At 33.4% G+C, this 21,354-nt stretch overlaps 1 protein-coding gene across 1 annotated transcript in view; it reads left to right on the plus strand.

Annotated features, from left to right (window-relative positions):
- The window catches only part of EPC2 (enhancer of polycomb homolog 2), a 166,654-nt gene that overhangs the window by 76,878 nt on the left and 68,422 nt on the right, over positions 1-21,354 (plus strand). The window contains exon 3 of the mRNA XM_031960047.1: positions 14,620-14,765. Within this exon, the coding sequence (XP_031815907.1) occupies positions 14,620-14,765 (146 nt within the window). The remainder of the gene's footprint in view (positions 1-14,619; positions 14,766-21,354) is intronic.

The following is a 21,354-nucleotide window of genomic DNA, read 5'->3' on the forward strand; positions in this document are numbered from 1 at the left end:
TTTACTTCCCTCATGTTTAATTTTTTAAAATAACTATTTAATTATTGTTGTGGGTTATATTATTTTCAGTTCTATATCTAACTGCTTATTTTACATCTTGAACTGTATATCCAGTAGACATTTTAAACTCATGTCCAAAACTGAACTCATCTTTTCCTTTAAAGCATTCCTCCCCTTCAAATTTCCATTTTGCTCTTGAGGGTAGATCCATTATTACATTCCTTGAGGACTGAAACCTGCTGTCATCCTTGACTTCTTTTTCTTTGTCAGTTACAATAATATGTTTCTTTGAAGTCTGTTGATTGTTACTTTTTTTTTTTTTTAACATCTTTTGCATTTGCTCCCACTTTTCTTTGATATTGCTATCTCCCTGATGCTAGCTCTCATTACTTCATACCTGTATTCATTTTCCTGAAAATCTGGCCTCATACATTTTACCACCTCTTTGATCCTGGTCACTATTTGCCTCAGTTTCCTCATTTGTAAAATGAGCTGGAGAAGGAAATGGCAAACTACTCCAGTACTTCTGCCAAGAAAATACCAAATGTACTCTTAAGAGTTGAACACAATTGAAACACCTGAACAACAAACGAGGAGGATCTGTAATTCTAATCCCAGTATGTCATCAATTTGCTGAGTGAATATTGGACACATCTAGACTTTTGTGGATTTCTCTTTGTTCATCTTTAAAATAAAGGAGTAGAAGGATGATGTTTGTAATAATTTAAATTTAAATATTGTGTTCAAGTTTAAAAGGGCTTTCCTTAGAACAACCTTTTGAGGTGAGTAGTTGGAATATCATCATGTCCACTTTACAGAAAACAGGAAAGGAGAGGCTAAATCAATTGCCTCTGGTCACAGAATTATTAAGCTCTTTTGGAGCTTAGTTAAAGAGAATTTAATTCAGTTGAATTCAACAAATATTTAGGCACCTATGATGTGAGAGTCAGGAACACCTGTTTCAAATCTATACTAGTTTAATGACCATTGATAAGTAATTTAGCCTTTCCAAGTCTCTAGTACTCTCATCTGGAATATATGGATAATGCCTGCTTATTTCCCTTCTTTATGCCGTGTCTTTAGAAATATATAACAAAAAGAAATTATGGGAGTAATGTTAGTTATGTGCTCCATGGGTTTAAATCCTAACTCACACCACTTACCAGCAATGAGATATTAATTAAATCATTTAAATCTCTCTGAGCCTTTGTTTCTTCATGTGTATAATAGAGATAATAACACTGTATAAGACTGTTGTTATCCCTGGTTACAATTAGTATTAGAGAACTAGGATTTAATTCATTTTTACTATATATGAAATTCATTGTGGAGGGTAAAGTAATATGTAAATGTGAGTCATCCATCCAATATGAAGAGAATTTAAGAAAGTTTTCCCCCATCACATTAGAGGCAACTTATTGTGTTAAATTTATGAGATCACTTGGAAGTGAATATACCTCAAATGGATTAGATAATAGATAAAATGAAATACCAATTTCATTATTTTTAGCCTCAAAAACAATATGAATGGAAGTTCCTTTGAAAACTCTAAAATATATTGGCTAGTTACTTCTAGTATTACTACACCAATAATGATATTAATAATAGTGACACTGCTATTGTGGATAACGAAAAACAAAACCGTTCCTAACCTTCAAGGAGCTTGAATTTACTTGCTGTATATATTAGGTTTTCTCCTAGTAGAACAAGAAGGCAGAGAAGGAAAACAATAAGAGGTAGATAATACCTGAGTAATCTTTGAAGGAAATTTAACATTTTGAGAGGTGGAGAGAGGGATGGTATTCTAGCCATGGAGGCAAAAAGAGAATATAAAGTTTAGCTAGTTTAGTTGGAAAATAGTGTGTCTAAATTTGGGTATTGTGAATAAGACTAGAAGAGGTAGACCTGATTGTTCAAGAACTTGATTGCCAAGCTACAGAAATTGGATTTTATCTCAGTGAGGAGCCAGTTAAGATTTTTGAACAGGATACTGACATAGAATTTGTATCCTGATCTCCTGATTTCATGTCCGTTGTTTTTTCCAGTTTACTATATATACTACTAACTCTAAGGTACCCTCCAATTATTTAATATTCTCAATCTACAAGTAGAGAATAGATTCCATCATTAGGAGGTTAAACTAGAAAAGTTCTTACAATCATAGTACTATTCCACATTCCCTACTTGTGTACCTTTTGACACTTAAAGCTGATAATCTAGTATTCTACTTCACTGAAAAAAAGTCATTCATTGGGAACTCCTTCCCCTCCCTTCTTCCACATCTTAAAATGTGGATATTTTTACCCAAATTCTTATTCTTTTAAAGACTATCTCTCTCTGCCCTATTTTTAAAATCGCTTTCCTTCATCAGTTTCCAGAATTGAATTCTACTGGTCATCCTTTTTCTCTCATGCATCTGCATTTTCATTGTTTACCCTTGGCAATTGGCTGAAACCATACTCAGGTATATATATTGGACTTAATATATATTTTAACATATTTAACATGTATTGGACTACCTGCCATCTAGGGGAGGGGGGAAAGGAGGGAAAAATTTTGAACAGAAAGTTTTGAAAGAGTCAATATTGAAAAATTAACCATGCTACTCTCCCACTTTTTTTATTTCTAAATTTCTTATAAAAGCAATTAAAATTAATATTCCTTCTATATCCATATACTCCCAATATCTGACAAATAATATTGTCATCCTTGCTGTATTGAAGCCATTTTCTTTAACTATCAGCATGATTTATTTTATATTCATATATATACACACACATACATATATAAACATACCTACATATGTGTGTGTGCGTGCATGTGCCCGCACATGTGTACTTGTGTATTACTAATGATCTTTTCTTTTTCTTCATCCCTTTGGAACCTTTGAGTTAATTAAGTCCAATCCTCTCAGGAAGGTTAAATTACTTGTTCATAGTCACACAGGTATTTATTTGAATGTCTAACATAAGGTTTGAACTTAAGCTCTTTCTTTTATTTTATTGTATTGCTTCTGGACTTATAATACTTGGAATAATTGTCTATCCCATGCTTCTAGATATTCTCTTCCTCTTGTTTCTGAGGAAGCATAGTACATAAAGCTTATTTTCTCTGTCCTGATCTTTCCCAGGATCTTAGCTCAAGTTTTCTTCTCTGAGCCATCTTTCTTTGTATTCTCATTTATGCATCTCATTATAGCTTTAAGACATGGCATGGTATACTTAAATGAGAATCAGGCATTGGTTCAAGTCCTATCTCTGACAGTTATTATCTGTTTGAATATGTGCAAGTTGCTCTCTAAACCCCAGTGTCTTCACTGGGCTGTTGTAACGAAAGTACTTTATAAATCATAAAGCAATGTGAGTTGTTATTCCAGTCTATATCTTTAGCATTGGCCTCTTTCCTGAGCTTTAGACACACATTTCCATCTTACTGTTATGTAGATATGTGTCTCTGGATGACTGGCTGGTGCCTCCAACTCAGCATATCTTATTCTTCAATGTATATTTCTTTGTGACTGAAGATATGTTATTGTTAACACCATTCATGAGTTGGCTTTTTTGAAAACTTTGGTATTATCCTTATGGTAGCCTTTTGTTTTTCTCTAATTTTAATTAGTCACCAATTGTTATCAACTGAACCTCATAATAAAAAATAATAACAATGGCAGCTTTTATATAATATTTTTAGGTTTGCAAAATGCCTTATTTTAATGTATTTTATTTGTTTTACATAACAACCATGTGAGGTTGGTTCTATTATTTCCAAATTTTACATCTGTCAGGCTGAGAGAGGTAAAAATGACTTTCCCAGTGTCATACAACTAATCTAAGTAAATATTTGAGATAGTTTGAATTCAGGACTTCCTTTATTTTTTTCTTATTCTTTGACAATTTATCAATTAAGGAATGGCTGCAAGTGCTATGTATTTTCAGTGGTCTTTAAGCTCAACAGTATAGAATCTGATACTCCTTCCATTGTTTCCCTTTCTATTTATTAGGTTGTCCATGGGATCAGTGGCCAAGATCTTAGTTTTTTTGATATTAAATTTTAAGCCAGCTTTTATCCTCTCCTCTTTCACCCTCATCAGGAGACTTCTTAATTCCTCTTCACTTTTCTGCCTTCTGAGAGATATTGTCTGCCTAAGATATTAATTCTGGCTTTTGGTCCATCCAGCCTGGCATTTCACATGATTGTAATCTGCATATGCCTTAAATAAGATGACGCTACATAATCTAGTTATACTCCTTTCCCAGTCTTAAATCAATCATTTGTTCCATGTCTGGTTCCAAGTAATATTTTTTTTTTTTTTCAAATTTGAGTTCTACAAGACTATATGATGATCAATTTTGATGGACATGGCTCTCTTCAAAAATGAGATGATTCAGATCAGTTCCCAATTGTTCAGTGATGAAGAGAGCCATCTACCCCCAGAGAGAGGCCTATGGGAATTGAGTGTGGACCACAACAGCATTTTCACACTTTCTGTTGATGTTTGCTTTCATTTTGTTTTTCTTCTCAGGTTTTTTTTCTTTCTAGATACGATTTTTCTTGTGCAGCAAGATAACTGTATAAATATGTGTACATATATTGGACTTAATATATATTTTAACATATTTAACATGTATTGGACTACCTGCCATCTAGGGGAGGGGGAAAAGGAGGGAAAAATTTTGAACAGAAAGTTTTGAAAGGGTCAATGTTGAAAAATTATAACCATGAAAAAAAAAATTGAGTTCTAAATTCTCTCCTTTCTTTCCACTCCCTTCACTGACTCACTAAGAAAGCAAGCATTATGATTTTTATAAATATAGGATCTTGCAAAACACTTTCCATATTATCCATATTTCCAAAAAAAAAAAAAAAAACGCAAGGAAAATAAAGAGAGGAAATTATGCTTTTGTTTGTACTCAAAGTTCATCAATTCTTTCCCTAGAGGTAGATAACATTTTTACATCATTAGTCCTTTGGAATTGTCTGGAATCCTTATATTGATCAGAGTAATCAAGTCTTTCACAGTTGATCATCAATACAATATTGCTATTACTGTGTACAGTGATTTCCCAGTTCTTTCTTCACTTTGCATCAGTTTATAGGTTTTATCATACTTTTCTGAAACCACACCCTCATCATTTTCCACAGCACAATAGTACTCCATCACAGTCACATGCCAAAACTTGTTCAACCCTTCCTCAGTTGATAAGCAACCTTTAAATTTCCATTTCTTTGCCCCTCCTCTGTCTCACAAAAAGAGTGGTCTCTTTCCTTTGACCTCCTTGAGATACAGACTTTTTAGTGATATTGCTGAGTTAAAGAGTATTGCTGGGTCAAAGGGTATGCACAGTTTTATAGCCCTTGGGGTGTAGTTTTGTAAATTCTTCAGAATGGTTGGATCCATTCACTGTTACAACTACAATTCATTAGCGTACCTATTTGCCCCTCATCTCCTCCAGTATTTGTCATTTTTGATTATTGTGAAGTGGTCCCTTGAGAATTGTTTTAATTTGCCTTTTCCTAGTCAATAGTGATTTAGAACATTTTTTCATATAACTATAGATAGCTTTAATTTTTTTTTTCTTCTGAAAACTTCCTGTTTATATTCTTTGATCATTTTTCAGTTAGGGACCTATCTTGCTTCCCCATCAGTCTCCTATCTGATCAGTTGCCAAATCTCCACAGAATATCATGTCTTTTCTTTTCTCACAGGACCACTACCATAGTTCAGGTCCACACCACTTCTCCTAAGAGCTTAGCAATTAGTTCCCTTCTTGCAGTTTACTTTGTTGTCTGTATTGGTGCCTAATTAATATTCTTAAAGTATAGTTTTCCCTGTTGTCTGAATCTTTTTCTTTGGCAAAACCTTTCACAATCTGATTCTCTAACGTTTTTCCAAAATGATTTTACATACCTCCCTGTTGTATTCTTGTTTTCAATCACAGTGATTTACATTCTATTTCATACACGTGATATTTTCTCTCTTTCTCCTATGCTTTTGCACAATCTCTTCCTCATGTGTGGAATGCCCTTCTTCCTTCTTCATGCTGCTTGGAATCCATGATTCCAGGCTCAATTCAAGTGCTCCTGCTTACAGAGGCTTTGCTTGGTTTACTCGAATTGTTCTTATTCTCTATCCTTCAGAAATTTATTCAAATTTATCCTGAATACAAGTTATGCTTAACTTATTTGTGAGAATACAAAGTCCTCATGGGCATGGACTGTTTTGAAATTTAGGTTTTTATCTCTAGTGTCTAGCAAAGTTTTACATGGTAAAACTTTCGATAAATGCTTATGAATTGAATTAGTTATTCCTAAAATAATAGTATTGTAGAAATGCCAGAAGTAATTTTGGAGTCCAATCTTAATATTTTAATATTGAGGAAAACTAAGCATCTTAAGTGCTTAGATGATTTGTCCAAGGTAACAAATTGTTATATTGTGATTGGAACCAAGGTCCTCTGATTACAAATTTAGCCCTCTTTCTGCTATACTATTTTATTGTCTAGGTTCAATTAAATAATTATGAGCATTTTTTTTAAGCACTCTTTATGTGTAAGGAACTTGGCTTGGCCCAGAGGGATATTAAAATAAAGAAAACAATCCTCACCCTCAAAGAGGTTTATATTTTACTGAATCAGGTCTATTCTAAAGAATTTCCCAAACTTCTTATAAAACCTATTACATTTAACTGTTATAATGGCTAATTGGAAAAACTTAAGTTACACAGTAGTCCATTGAACCCCCTCATCACAGAAATCAATATGACGTTTCCTCTTGGGACCTTTTTAAGGAAAAAAAATGACAGCTTATCTTGTGTACTGTTCGTTCTGTTATTTGTGGAGGATTTGCAGAGCTTCAGAGTTAGAAGAAACTCCAAAGGTCATTTAGTCTGTCATATATATGACTGAGAACTCTTTATTATTTAGTTGTTTAGTAATGTATAACTCTGTGTCCCTGCATGGGATTTTCTTGGCAAAGATACTAGAGTGGTTTGCCATTTCTTTCTGCAGGAGATAAAGGCAAATAGACTAAGTGGCTAAGGATGGATTTGAATTCAGGTCTTCTTGACTCTACCTCAGTGTCCACTGATCCATTAGCTACCTCCACTTCTTTGTAGAATGTGCTTTAAAAAAAAAAAAAAAAAAGTGGCCATCTAGCCTTTGCTTAGTGCCTTATAATTATCTCATTTGATCTGCGCTGTAACCTTGGAAGGTAGATGCTGTTATTAGCTAGTAAGTGTCTGAGGCTGGATTTGAACTCATGTCTTTCTGACTCCAGGACCATTGCTCTATCCACTAAGCCACCTAGATGTCTTTTCATAGTGGAAATTTGGATCCATCTACAAAACTATGGACTTCATATCTTACCTAGGTCAGCCCTTTCTATAACAACTGCCTTTTGTTTCTCGTTATGCCTTTAGGAGCAATTAATTAGAAATAACATACCCTCAGGTTTAGAACTGAAAGGGACTTCAGAAGTCATCTAGTGTTGCGGGACTTGGTATTATGAAATTGGGGTTCTGTTTATGTGATTATGGGCAAATCACTTATCTGGTCTCATTAATATCATCTGTAAAATGAGGGAATTGTAGTAGACTGCCTCTAAGGTCCCTTGAGTTTTAAATTTATCCTGATGATATTCTTTTACTGCTATAATGAGAGATACTTGTTAATTATCAACGGCAACCATCATTAATTTGCTTTTGATTTTTCAGCTCCAAATTTTTTTACCTCCCTCTACTTCTCTCTCCATCTATTGAGAAGGCAAGAAATATGATACCTGTTATACATAATGTAATCAATTAAGAGGTCTAATGGAGTTGTATACTTGGCAAAACTTTTTGCTACTATCATAGAGAATTTCCAGATGGAAACAGGATTCCATATGGTTGCTGATTTCCTCCAGATGTTCCTATTTACAAAGGATATAGTACCCGCAGTAGTTCAGGTTTTCTAAAATGAGATCCACATGTGCTCTAAGATATTCCATTTAAAGATCCTTACAGTAAAAACCAAGTAGATGAAGTAGGCCTGTTGCCTCTTTCAGTATTCAGTTTGAAGGAAAGTTCATTGAGTTAATCCATATGTATGTATGGATTGCCACACTAACTGAACAATGCCAAAACTGGATGCAGAATTAGATACAAGGAAGAGAGTAATATTATTTGCATTGAGGAAGTTGCTTAGTTTTATTCAGCAATCCCAAGCTATTCATTGACAAATAATGCTATCTTTTTAAAAGATCTGTATTTTTGGCAGTATGATAGGGCTAAAAATCATGGAATAAAAGAATTGCTAATGAATCAGATTGCATGTAACGCAGAGGGTAATGGAGAGAAATATCATATGGTAGTCATAATGTATTATACACATCTCTTTATCTATGTCACATAACCAATAAGTTTACAAACTAATATTAATCCAAGTTTTTTGACTACAACTCTAGCATTCTTTCCATTAAGCTACTATGTTATGGGTCTGGTTTTTTTTTCCAGTTTATTTTATTTTCAGTTCCTGAATCTTTCCCTTCTTCCATCTTTTCCAATACCTCTTGAAAAGGTAAGAAATATAATACTCTATACATGTGAAGTCATGAAAAACATATTTCTGTTTTAGCCCTGTTCAAGGGGAAAAGGGAAAGTAAAAGAGACAAAAATATGCTTTAGTCAGCACTCTAAACCCTTCAGGTCTCTATCTGGAAGTTGATAGCATTTTTTATAATCATGAGTTTTTCATCCTGAATCCTTCAGAATTATGGTGGATCATTATATTGATTATCAGAGTATCAAAGTATTTTATAATTCATTATTTTTGCAGTGATACTGTTAACTCTGTAATTTGTTCCCCTGTTTCTGCTCACTTAGCATCAATTCATATAACTTCCCATGTGTAAGTTCCACATATAAATTCATATAAGACTTCCCAGGTTTTTCTGAAACTATGCCTTTCTTCATTTCTTATAGCATAATAATATCCTAGCACAGTTACATATCATACCAGTTAATGGGTCATTCCCTTCATTTATGTCTCTCTCTCTCTGTCTTTGTCTCTAAGCAATGTATGACATTTGATCATAAATCATTTTTTACCTTTTTTTGTATCCTTAGTGCTTATCATCATTCCTGGCATATAGTGAGCTCTTAACAAATGTTTGAATGCAAACAAGTAGCTGTTATTGACTGGGGGAAAACAAAAATCTTTGTGGGATTCTTTACTATACATAATATTAATGATGCAAGTCATGTAATGTTTTAAGGTTTACAAAGTATTTTCCTCACAATAACCTTATGTGGTAGTAATACAAGTGTCCATTTTACAAATTATTAACTGTAGCCTGAGGCTTAGAAAGCTGGTGATTTCCCCAAAGCCTTACTGTCCCATAATTCCTAGAAACTGATAAAAAGACAGAGAGGGATCCAAAATAGCCTAGGGAAATGAAAGAGGAAAGTTTCAGAATAATAGTCTAGGGCATATTCCCAGACAGGAAAGACTTGGGCAAGCCCATAGGCAGTAGAGGAGTTATGGGTTAATAAACATGTATTAAGTACCTCCTTTTGTTAGGTACTGTACTATAAATACTGGGGTCACAAAGAGGCATAAGACAGCCCTTGTTTTCCAAGAATCTTCGGCCTAAGGGGGAAAATAACATATACTGAAGCTGAGGGTTGTGGGAGTTGGGGGAAGGTAATATCCTGCTCCAGGAGCATGATAAAGTCCTATCAGGGTAAGAAATGAGTGATGGAGGTATGAGTCAGAGTTGATTTCATCTTGCAGAATGATAAGTTTCTGGAGATAGTAAAACCCAGGAGGTCAGCTAATTGAGAAATTATGAGATGAATTTGATTTTTGCTGTGTTCCTAATCCCCCTCACTCTTCATGGTAGGAGATTAGAGAAGAACTCTGTTTACACAATTTCTACTTATTCCAATCAGAGGGAAGAAACCCTAGTGTTGAATTTATATATTTGAAAGGCTGTCATGTGAAAGAGGACTAGACTCATTCTACTTATTTTAGAACAGAAGTAGAAACAATGATAAAGCAAATTTTCCTATTATTTCCGGAGTTTAGGATTATCCAAAAATAGAATGGGCTACCTCAGAGGATACATAGTAGATTAACTCTTAGTAAATACAGGTATTTATGCAAAGGCTAAATGACTAGTTGAGAGGATTTGTGTGCATGTAAGAGTTAAACAGTATGGCTTCATATTTCTTCCAGTTTTGAGATTTCTCTTTGTAAAAGTGAATTTCATAGAATGTAGTAATCTGTGGTTCCAGTAAACATTACTGCTAATGAAATTGATCTTCACCATTTATTGTTTTTATTTTTCTGTTGGAGAAGAGAAGATATACAAAGGGGAAGAGAGAATACATGCTGGGCACTGTAATTAAAATAAAAATAAAAACAGGCAAAAAAGAAGAGGTGATCTGAATACAGTTAAAGTAAAAAATTGATAATGAAAGGTGTGAGTAACTCAGACATTTGAGTCTAAATATTTGGAGGTAAATAACATTATACTTTGTCTAGAGGGAGGAAAAACTGGATACATTTACTACTTTCATTTTAGGTTCAAATTATAAATTCAAAGAATTGAGAAAAATTCACCCACTAAGCACAGAACACCAGTTTAGGAAGGATGCCTTTTATTACTGAAGATTCTCTAGTGGTAGAATATGTATTAAGCAGGTATTTTATGTAGCTATAGGGTACAAATAATTTTGATGATAAGTCATTATTTCTATAAGGTTTTGATATTTTACAAAATATATATCTATATTATGTCATTTAATCCTCACAAATAGTGATAAATCTTTTTATAAATGAAAAAACTAAAAGGTTTAATGACGTCCCCATAGTCACAGATAATAAGTCAGTCATACTCCTTTGAATAAAGATAGTAGAATAGTAGTATAGTAGTAGTGAATTAGAGACGTTGGGTAGTAAAGAAGGGGTGCTATAATAGAAGCAACTGGTAGCACAGTAGAAAGTGTGTTGGAAGTTCAAATCCAGCCTCAGACCTTTTTAACTAGGTGACCTTGTTGGACAAGTCGTTTAACATTTGTTTGTTTGTTTTCTCAACTCCATAACAGGGTTGCTATGAAGATCAAATGAGATATTTCTAAAGTTCCTGGCACTGTACAATGTAAATGCTTACTACCCTTCCTTTCCCTGGTAGCGTTGGGGTAAGGTGGAGAGGGAAAGGGTTTGTGGTAGGTCTGTTATGAACGGAATAGTGTGGGATAAATATATGAAGCAAAAAGTGTGAGGAGATATACTGGTGAAATAGCTATGTAGAAAGTTTCATGTCTGTGTGTGCTGAGGAAAAGGATCCCCAGGTATTGAGTTTATAATCAGAAGGAAGTCAGAAGGAGCTGTATAGAAATCTTTCTCACAATTGGGATGGATAATAGGATGAAGAATGCAGGACTAGGGTTCACCTCTAGCATTTGGACAGTGACACTGTTGTCTTCAGTTTCCTGGACACCTTCCTTAGAATAACAGTTTTCTTATAGGACCTCAGTTCTCATCACCTGAAACAACAGGGTTCTATGGAATTTTTGTGAAATGCTAACATATGCTATATCAATGTAAACAGCATATATTCGAGAATCTTCAGTGACGAAAGACACCCTTCCTAAATTGGTATTCTGTGTTTTAATGGGCACAGTGCTTAATGAGTGAATTTTTCTGAATTCTTTAAATTCATAATTTGAATCTAAAAAGAAAGAAGTAGTAATATCTGGTTTTTCTTCCCTCTAAATAGAGTATTATGTTATTTACTTCCAAATATTTATATTCACATTCCCTGTCTCTTGTGCACCAGGGATAGATTTTCTTTGCGTAAGTTGGGATTTCTGACAAAACACAGAGACTCTAATTTATTCTCTGTATTATCTGACTTTTCTTTATATTGCAATTAGCAATAAAACAAAGCAAGCTGAAGGCATACTTAGTGTTTAACCAAAAGCATTTGAACTGAAAGTAGGACAAATTAAATATTGATTAAAACTTTTTTGTTGTTAATGTTCAGTTGTCTCTGATCCCTGGTGACTATATTTGGAATTTTCTTGGCAGAAAATATTGGAGTGGCTTGCCATTTTCTTCTGCTCATTCTAACAGTTGAGGAGGTTGAGGCAGAGTTAAGTGATTTACCCAGAGTAACCCAACTATTAAGTATGTGAGGTCATTTTGAACTCATGTAGTGGAATCTTCCTTATTCTAAGCCCTGCATACTATTTTCTGTGGCACCTAGCTGATGCAAACTTTTATCAGCATAGTCCTGAATGTTTGAACCTGTTATTATACATCCATTTGTTGGGTATTTTATAATGGAAATTCCTTTTTTTTTGTGGCTTGAATTAGAGGGTATTTTAGCTCCTTTCCAACTCGGTTTCTCTGATTTTTTGTGTGTGTGCAATTCCCCTTGTGGAAATTCTCTCTATTCTTTGAATTACAATTTATCTGTAACATGGGAGTTTCAGAAAATCATCTGGTGGTAGTTTTAAGTGATCTGCCCATGATCACAAAGACAGTATGCATCAGAAGCAGAACTTAAACCCAGGTCTCCTTATTCCAAGGCCAGTTCTTCATCCATATAATCATAGACTGCTTCTATTATTTGTATGTTTTTCTCTGGCTATATGTTTTTAAGTTAGAAATATTTTTTTCCTAATAAACATTTATAATTTCTTTGGGGTGGGGCATTGGAAAAAGAAAGACTGAAACCTTTATCAGAAATGTATATAGTTGAACAGAAGAATGTTCCCTGTTGACTACATCCAAAAAATGTGTGTCTGAATTCTTATGTTTAATCTATCACCTCTCTAACAGGAAGGGCTATTATACTTATCATTTGTCCTCTGAAAACATGATTGGGGTCATTGAAATGATGAGTTGTTAAGTCTTTCAAAGTTGTTTTTCTTTACAATATTGTTGTTGCATAAACTGTTCTCTTGATTCTAATAAATAGTTAATACCAATTATTTCCAGGTTCCTCTCCAACTCTTTTCTTCATCATTCCTTATATATAGTATAATAATGTTCTGTTATATTTCAAATTAGCTAACTTTTTCTTAACCATTCCATAGTCAGTGCGCATCCCTTACCTTAATTCCCAATTCTTTGTGACCACAAAAGAGCTGCTATAAATATTTTTGTACATGGGAGTCCTCTTCTCAATTTTTTTTATTCTCCTTGGTGGTAGTTAGGGCTAGTTGTTGGGTCAGAGCTTTGGGGGGTATATTTCAGATGCCTTCCAGAATGACTTTTCTCCTGTCCTTGTATATTATCCTTGTATGTATGTTATGATTAATATTTATTATGAATCAAATATTATATTACTCTCAGGAGCCTAAAGTATTCCTGAAAAACTTCTTACTGTTTGATGTTAAGACTAAGTTTTGAGGGTCAGCTAGATGGCAGTGTATACATCACTGGTGCCAAAGTCAGAAGGACTTGAGTTCAAATGTGACTTCAGACTCTAAACACTTAACTAGCAGTGTGACCCAAGCAAGTCTTTTAACCCCATTTCCTCGACAAACAAAACAAAAACAAAGACTAAACTGACTTCATGTAAGTGTACATTTGAATTTTTTTTGATAGCTGACTTAAGACACTAATTTCTATTTATCTTTTAAATATTATAATTAGTTTTTCTATTACTTCTAAAGTGACTTATGTCCTTAGTTCCATTTGCTGTAAACTTTTTTGTTTAGAACTACCTTTATATATACATATCAAATCTTTCAAAATAAGTATTTTTATTTTTGTTTAGAACTACCTTTATATATACATATCAAATCTCTCAAAATAATTTTGAGTGCAAAAAATTTTCATTTAGACATTTTCATGGTTTTAGATATGCCTCAGGAAGTTTGTTCAAGTCTGATTTAGATCAAGTATTCATTGAACTTTGGGAAATGGTTATTTAAAGAGTTAATATATCTGAGGTCATATTTATACATTTAGATGCATAATTCCTTTACATTTGGTGTTTTTCTTTAAACTTTAAAAAAATCATTTTTATTAGCTTTTCTTAAAACAACAACATAAAAACCATGACTGTCACTTTCTAGTGACAATTACTGGATAGAAATGTGAGTTGATAGGGAATGATGGACATGGAAAAAAAGAGCATTAATATCTCATTGTATAAGGTGCACAAAAGCAAGAGAAGGAAGATACATAAAGAATAATATCAATTTATTAAAACTATCTTTTAAAGCTTGTATATACATACATATATGCACATATTGTATTTTAAATCTCTATAATAATTGCTATTTCAGGTTTGCAAAGTGCTTTGTCTCTACACACACACACACATGTGTCTAAACATAACATGTTATATGATAGGAATTCATATTCTTTTATAATATCTGCGTTAATTGTTGAATTTACAATAAAAAAGAAAAATTTAAAAAAATATTGCTGTTACTTCCCATGACACCAAGGAGATTAATTTTTGTAATAAAACTGTAGATTATAAAACACATTGCTAATATAATTTGTGCTTTTACATTGTTTCAGCTTAATTTTTGATTCTTGATACTATATTTAGTATTGGATAATTGTATAATTTGCCCTTAAGTTGAAGGACTCTTTTTTTTTTAATTCTTTCTAGCCTTTAATCTGGACAATGAACAACCAGATTATGATATGGATTCTGAGGATGAGACATTATTAAATAGACTCAACAGGAAGATGGAAATTAAGCCTCTGCAGTTTGAAATAATGATTGACAGGCTTGAAAAAGCCAGTTCTAATCAGGTATAGTACTCTATAAAATTACAATTTTATCTTGTTTTATTGTTAATCTAATGAATGGTTAGTTTTTTTTTTTTTTTGTGGGCTGTTTAAAGAATGCATTTGCTTTTCCTTGAATTACTTTTGTTTGATATTGTGCAGTTAATAGTATCAGACACTATTCTGCCCTTTGAAAATATTTCAGACAGACATTTGTAAATATATACTATATAGAATAATAATAGATAAGAAGCTGGACTGATTGTCTTTTGTGACCACAATTAATCCATAGTCTCTTACAAAGAAGCTAATAGGTTCTAGCATTCTCATTTTCCCAACCAGTGTTGGCAGTGTTTGCTTCTTAAGGAATTATAGATGAGCCACTGTATCAAAATAAGAGCTCTTATAAGTTACTGAATCCTTGGTGGGGTGTTAATGATTGGGAAGAAAGCTTTCACAAATACTGAGGCTGTACAGATGGTCCTTTTCAAGTTGCCTTCATAGTTTTGAAATAGTATTTGTAGTAGTATTTGCCAGAAACATTTACCCTACTTTTTTAAAGAAGACCATTTTGTCAATAAAAGAATAGATGAAATAAGTTATTCCCTTTATTTTAAACTTTGCAGAGGAACACATTAAAATGTTCCTTTTTATTAATTTATAGCAGCATTTTTATAAAGCTGTGAATTTTGCAAAGTGCTTTAAATATATTCAAGCCTCACTTCAACATGATGAGGTAGTACTGTTTATTTCCCCATTTAACACATGAGGAAACTGAGGCTAACAGGCTAAACAATTTGCTAGGATCACACAATTTATAATTGTATGAGAAAAGATTTGAATTCAGGTCTTCCTGACTCCTAAGTCCAGTACTCTATACTGTGCTACTTAACTGAGTACTATTTTAATTGTAATCTTAATTCTCTTGATACCTTTCATTTCTATTTCATATTCATTTCTTTGTATATCTTTCCACCAGTGAACTTTCTGTTGTAATAAATCTTTAAGAAAATAATGGAGGAAAAAAAGCAATTCATCAAAACCCAAATCAGCATGTCAGCCTTGTAGATACTGTCAGACATGGTTGAAATTTGTACTTAAGTGTTAAGGGTAATTAAATTTACTAATTCTCCCTTTTTGGAGATCTAGCAGCTAGATGTGATGTTGGAAGGATTCTAATGTTGCCAAAGAATCTGAATAGAGCTGCCTGTAATGTGAAACTTAGAAAAAAACAGCAAGATAGCAAAAAGAAAATAAGAAGTAAAAACAGATAATTTAAATGAGTGGTGTGAAGATCACTTAATGCTGAGATAAGTTATTCTGTATTGAGGTAGAGATATTTTCTGACTCATTTGTTTTATCTCTCCCATCCCATTGACTTAAGGGAGGCACAGATTTCTGAAGGGAGAGATTAGGGAACAAGTATTTATTAAATCTCTAATGTGCCAGGAACTATTCTAAATGTTTTACAAATATTATCTCATTTGATCCTGATGAACTTAAAGCTGAAGAATCTGCTAATTAGAGCTATTGTTATAATTTTAGTTTTTAAATGTTTTCATATTTGCAAAGAGCTTATATCATTAAAATTTTAGCTAACATAGGAGACAACATGGAAATAACCCATGTACAAACAGTATCTCTCTCCTCCCTCCCCCTTCCCCCTTTCTTTCTTCTTTCATCCCTGAACCCTCTCTCCCCCCCTTTCCCGATTTCCTTTTCTCCCTCTTTGAAATATTCAGTGGAAGAAAGGCACTGGAATCAAGTGTTATTAGAAAAGGCTTCTGGTAAAAGACATATTAACTGAGAAATCAGAAAAGCTAGAAGACAGAGATGAGATATTCATGAGGTATGGGAGGCAGCCTGTGAAAGTGCCTGGAATTAATTGGAAGATAGAGTATCTTATGTAAGCAATAGCAAGAAGGCGAGTGTCATGGGATCGCAAAGTAGATGGTAGTGGGGAGAAGTTATAAAAGATGGCAGAGAACCACTGGAAGTTTATTGAAAAAGAGGATGACATGGTTGCCTCTTTGCTTTAGAAAAATCATTTTGACAACTGAATGGAGTGGAAAGTTCTTGAAGCCAGAAGATGAACTAGCAATATTCCAGGAATGAAGTGATTAAGGTCTATACCTGTATGGGGACAGTATTAGATGAGAGAAGGGAGAGATACTTAAGTGGTGTTATGAAGAGAAAATCAACAGGCTATAAGGCCTGATTATATATGGAGGGTGAATGAGAATGAGAAATCAAGAAGGACACCTAGGTGGTTAGCTTTGGGAATTAGAAAAATGAATGTACTGTCATCGGTAATAGGGAAGTTTGAGGTTTTTGAGGAAAAGATAATGAATTCAATATTTTGAACTCATGTTGAGTTTGAGATGTCTATAGGACATCCAGTTCAAGATGTCTTAATACATAAAGCAATTGGAGGATATAAGAGACTGAAGGTCTGCAGAGAGAGTAGGGCTCTTAACATTTGTCCATAAACTATAGAGACTAAAAAATGATCACTTTGGGACATTATATCTATGTCACTTTCACTGGTGGTAATAATAATAATAATTCACAATTACATAATACTTTGTAGTGTATAAAAATTTTTTTTTCCCCTTACAATAGTCTTTTAATGTATGTAGTGAAATATTATCTCTAGTTTTTAGAAAGATTAAGTAACTTGGGGCAATCAGGAGGACCTGAGTTCAAATCCAGTCTCAGTCACTTAATACTTAACTAGCTATGTGGCCCTAGGCTAGTCATTTAATCTCCCAATTGCCTCACCCCCATCCAAAAAAAAAAAAAAAAAGATTAAGTCACTTACTCAAAATTATATAAATAAGACTTGTATTCAGGATTTCTGTCTAAATATTCTTTTTGCTACCTAGAACTTTCAGGCACTTAGATATTTTACCATCAGCTTGTCATATTACTTCATCAGAGAGTAGATTTTAATTAATTCATTCATGCATTATAAGATCCTGGAATTGTTTAAATCCTTTTATTCAGTATTGATTTTCAAAATTCTTTAATGCCTTGACAGTTTTCTCTTTAACATAAATTTTCTTACCTACTCATCTTTCTAGTGAAATCTAACTTTTATTAAGTCCTATATTCTTCTCCGCCCCCCCCATCTTTAAAAAATTTTCTTTGAGAAAAAACTACCTAATTTTTTTAGACATATAATTTTGTTTGGGGAGAAGTTTATGCCATTCTAATTAGGATTTATGACATCTCAGATTGTAAAGTTCTGTAAAGATTTTCTAGGCTAAACTTTACATTTTATATAAGAAGCCAAGGTCCAAGGGGGTTAAATTACTTGTCCATAATCAAATTTCATTCCTTTTCTTAAAAACTTTTAGTTTTCCATTGTTAGTTGTGAAGACCGTGTGTTTTAAAATCAGCTGGAGTCAGGAATTCAGGTTAGGGGAAAATTGTCAATCTTTATTCTCAGTGAAGAAAGATCGGAGGTGGAAGAGAATAGGGCGATAGCAATGTGTGCAGCCGAGTCAAGAAGCTAGCTAGACCAGCAGCCATGTAACCAGCAGCTACCAGCATAGAACCCAGGCTCAATCTCTCCCAGCCTCTCTTCCTGTCTCTCTGCCTCCACCCACCAAAATCGTCATTTCCTATACAACACATCAGGACTTGCACAGAGAGTGGGCGGGGCCATTCTTTATACAAGCATGTATATTAATAGAGTATAGTCCAATTACTATTTAGCCTCACGTGCTTGGGACCTCAGTGCATCAACTCAAGCCTCAGTCCATTAGAGTTAGTCAATAAAACTCAAACCTCCATGGCTGTTCAAAGTTCTCCACAAACCTATCCTGTTTGTCTACTATAACTCCCCAAACTCTAATATGTGTTCTTGGAAATGACCTTTCTTTCTCTCTTTCCCACCCCTGGCTGACTTCCTAGCCCAGAGACCATCTAGTAAATATCAATGGAATAGCTGATCGTTCATGTCCCCATGAAGCTCAAAATTTGCAGTCCTAAAGTAAATTTTCTCATCCTGCACAAGTAATCTCTCTTTCCCCAACATTTGGCATTTCCCTCACAAAAATTCTAACTCTTTGGACTTCTTTGTTCACATTCTCTTTTCCTTTTTTCCATCTTATGTTTATATGCTATTTTCCCTTGTTTGGATGTAAGCCCTTTTGAGGATAGAGACTCTTTTTTGCTTTTATATTTATATCTTTCTATATTTATATCCTGGGTGCTTAGCCCAGTGCCTGGCACATGGTAAATAACTTAATTTGTTGTCTTTCCTTATTGGTTTATATTATTTGTACACATATCTTATCTTCCCTAGTGGACTTTTAAGCTTTTTGAGTTTGGGGAGGAACTCTTTTATTTTTGCAGTTTGTAGTGCGTAAGGGCCTAGTAGCTTGTGAATAACAGAATTTTCAATATTTTATAAACTAGTATTAATATAATTAGTATTCTGCTTTTTCTGACCTCATATAATAGTTGTAAAATACTTCAATATCTACTACATGTCACCATATATATGAGTCCCCATAGCAGGTATTAAAGGATTGTCTTGAACAGAAGTAAAATTTCTTCTCAAGTTTCCTTAAAAAACTCTTTTCCTCTTGACTAAAATTATTGTGTTTTTCTGTTGCTGTTTTTTTTTTTTTTAAACTATCCCATTCGCTTATATCTTATCACTTCCAACCTTAATTTTCCCTTTTGCTCTCATAATGGCACAAGTTGCTTAATTTTATGTGTTTGGAACAAGAATTGGTGCCATTTTGAGATTCATTTCATCATGTGGTCCCATTTCTTCGACTGATTAATCCTAACCTTCTGATATTGTTATCTTTTTCTGATTCCATTATGGTTCTAGGATAGTACAGCCAGTTAAAACATAGAATTAAGTTTTATTACATATGATAGTTGGTGATTTCATTCCTATTGCCTTTTTAAAAATTTCTGACCTCTCCCCATTCATCAGTTTAATTATTGGTAATAAATTAATAATTATTGTTAAGACCTAGCTATGTTTTTATGCAACTATTTTGAATTGAAGTAACTACATTGGATTGCAAAATGATAGAAAGTGAGTATAATATTACTGTCCTTCCTTTTGTTGAAATTTTGCTTGCTGTTTTCCCCCACAAATTAGGTATCCAGGATCTTCAGCTCAAGAGATCAGATCCAGATTTTAAGATGATTTTCCCCTCCTCACTTGTTCTGGAGCTTAGACAATTACTATTATCTCTTTAAGAAGGGGACTTTTTATAGGCTTAAGGATTAGAATAGTTGGAAGAGCCAAAGATAATCAGAAGAGTTAATCAGTTAATGGATATTTTAGACCTAAATTAGTGTTAGATGAGAAGCACTGAGTTTTGGAGTTAAAGGATTTGGATTCATCTTGAGTCTGTTAATTCTGTGTGCAACTATACAAATAACAATTTTTCTCTACTTGTTTTGCTCATCACGAAAATGAGGACATTAAATACTAATTTCTTTTCAGCTTGAAGTCTTAGGTTCTTTTGAAATTACAAGCAATTAATCAATCATAAAGTATTTATTGAGCACCTACATTGTATGAGGCACCAACACACATAACTGAAATTAGAAGTCCAAGGAATGAAACAGTCCTGTTCTTAGTGAGTTTAATAATACTTATACAAATCCACAGCAGAAGTAATAAAGATGCTCTCTGAAGCTCACTTTAAACTCATTGATCTTGTCTTCTACTTTTATTGTCATTTACCTTTACCCCCTCTATTTCTTCTTTCCTTTTTTAAATGTGTTTCCCTTTTTTGCCCTCCCTTGTTTATTGCAATTGTCCCTTTAAAAAATATAGTTCTGAAAGAGTTGTAACTATGTTCTGATCAAAATAGGATCTTTCACTGGGGTTTTCAGAATTTCAAAATATACATCTGTTAATGAAACCTGATTGTGGTAGTATTTTTAGTGTATAGCTCAATTAACTAAATCACATCATTGGCTTATGTTACCTATCTGGTTGACTAAAACCCCACAGTGTACTATACCAGGAGCATATGTGTGTTTCAGTCTGTATCTGTTTGTCTAGATACTTTTAAATTTTGGATGTGTCATCTGTGACATTTAACTCTTTCTTAACTTTGCACCTCTTGTATCTTAAGTTGGTAAGTCATGCTTTTTGTAACCATCTAAGTCATTAATAAAATTTTTGAAAGAAATTGTGTCAGTGATGGTGGCTTTCCATTCTCGAAGATAACTTAGCAATCACCTTGAGGGTAACTTAGCAGTCAGTCCGATTAATATCGGAATATTAATATTCCAGTAGTGCTTTTCAGTCTAATTTATCATTATGTCATATGACTAATCATGGAATTTTTTTTTTTTGAAACATGCTTCGATAAGATCAAAATACATTATGCCTGAAGATTTTACCTGCTTTTGTTAGCATGTATTTCTATCACAAAAATAAATAAGTTTAATTTATTATTATTTACACTTAACCCATTTTGATCCATTGCGACTTTTAAATAGAAAGCATATGTTCTAAAATCTTGCTAGGGATCAACAATTGACAATCAGACAGAGGAAAGGACATTAAAACTTCTTAGAATTTATCCCTAAAGTATGATTGATATGTCATTTGCCAATACTATAA

The sequence above is a fragment of the Sarcophilus harrisii genome, chromosome 3 (genome assembly GCF_902635505.1).
Source record: "Sarcophilus harrisii chromosome 3, mSarHar1.11, whole genome shotgun sequence".
NCBI classification, from domain to species: Eukaryota; Metazoa; Chordata; class Mammalia; order Dasyuromorphia; family Dasyuridae; genus Sarcophilus; species Sarcophilus harrisii.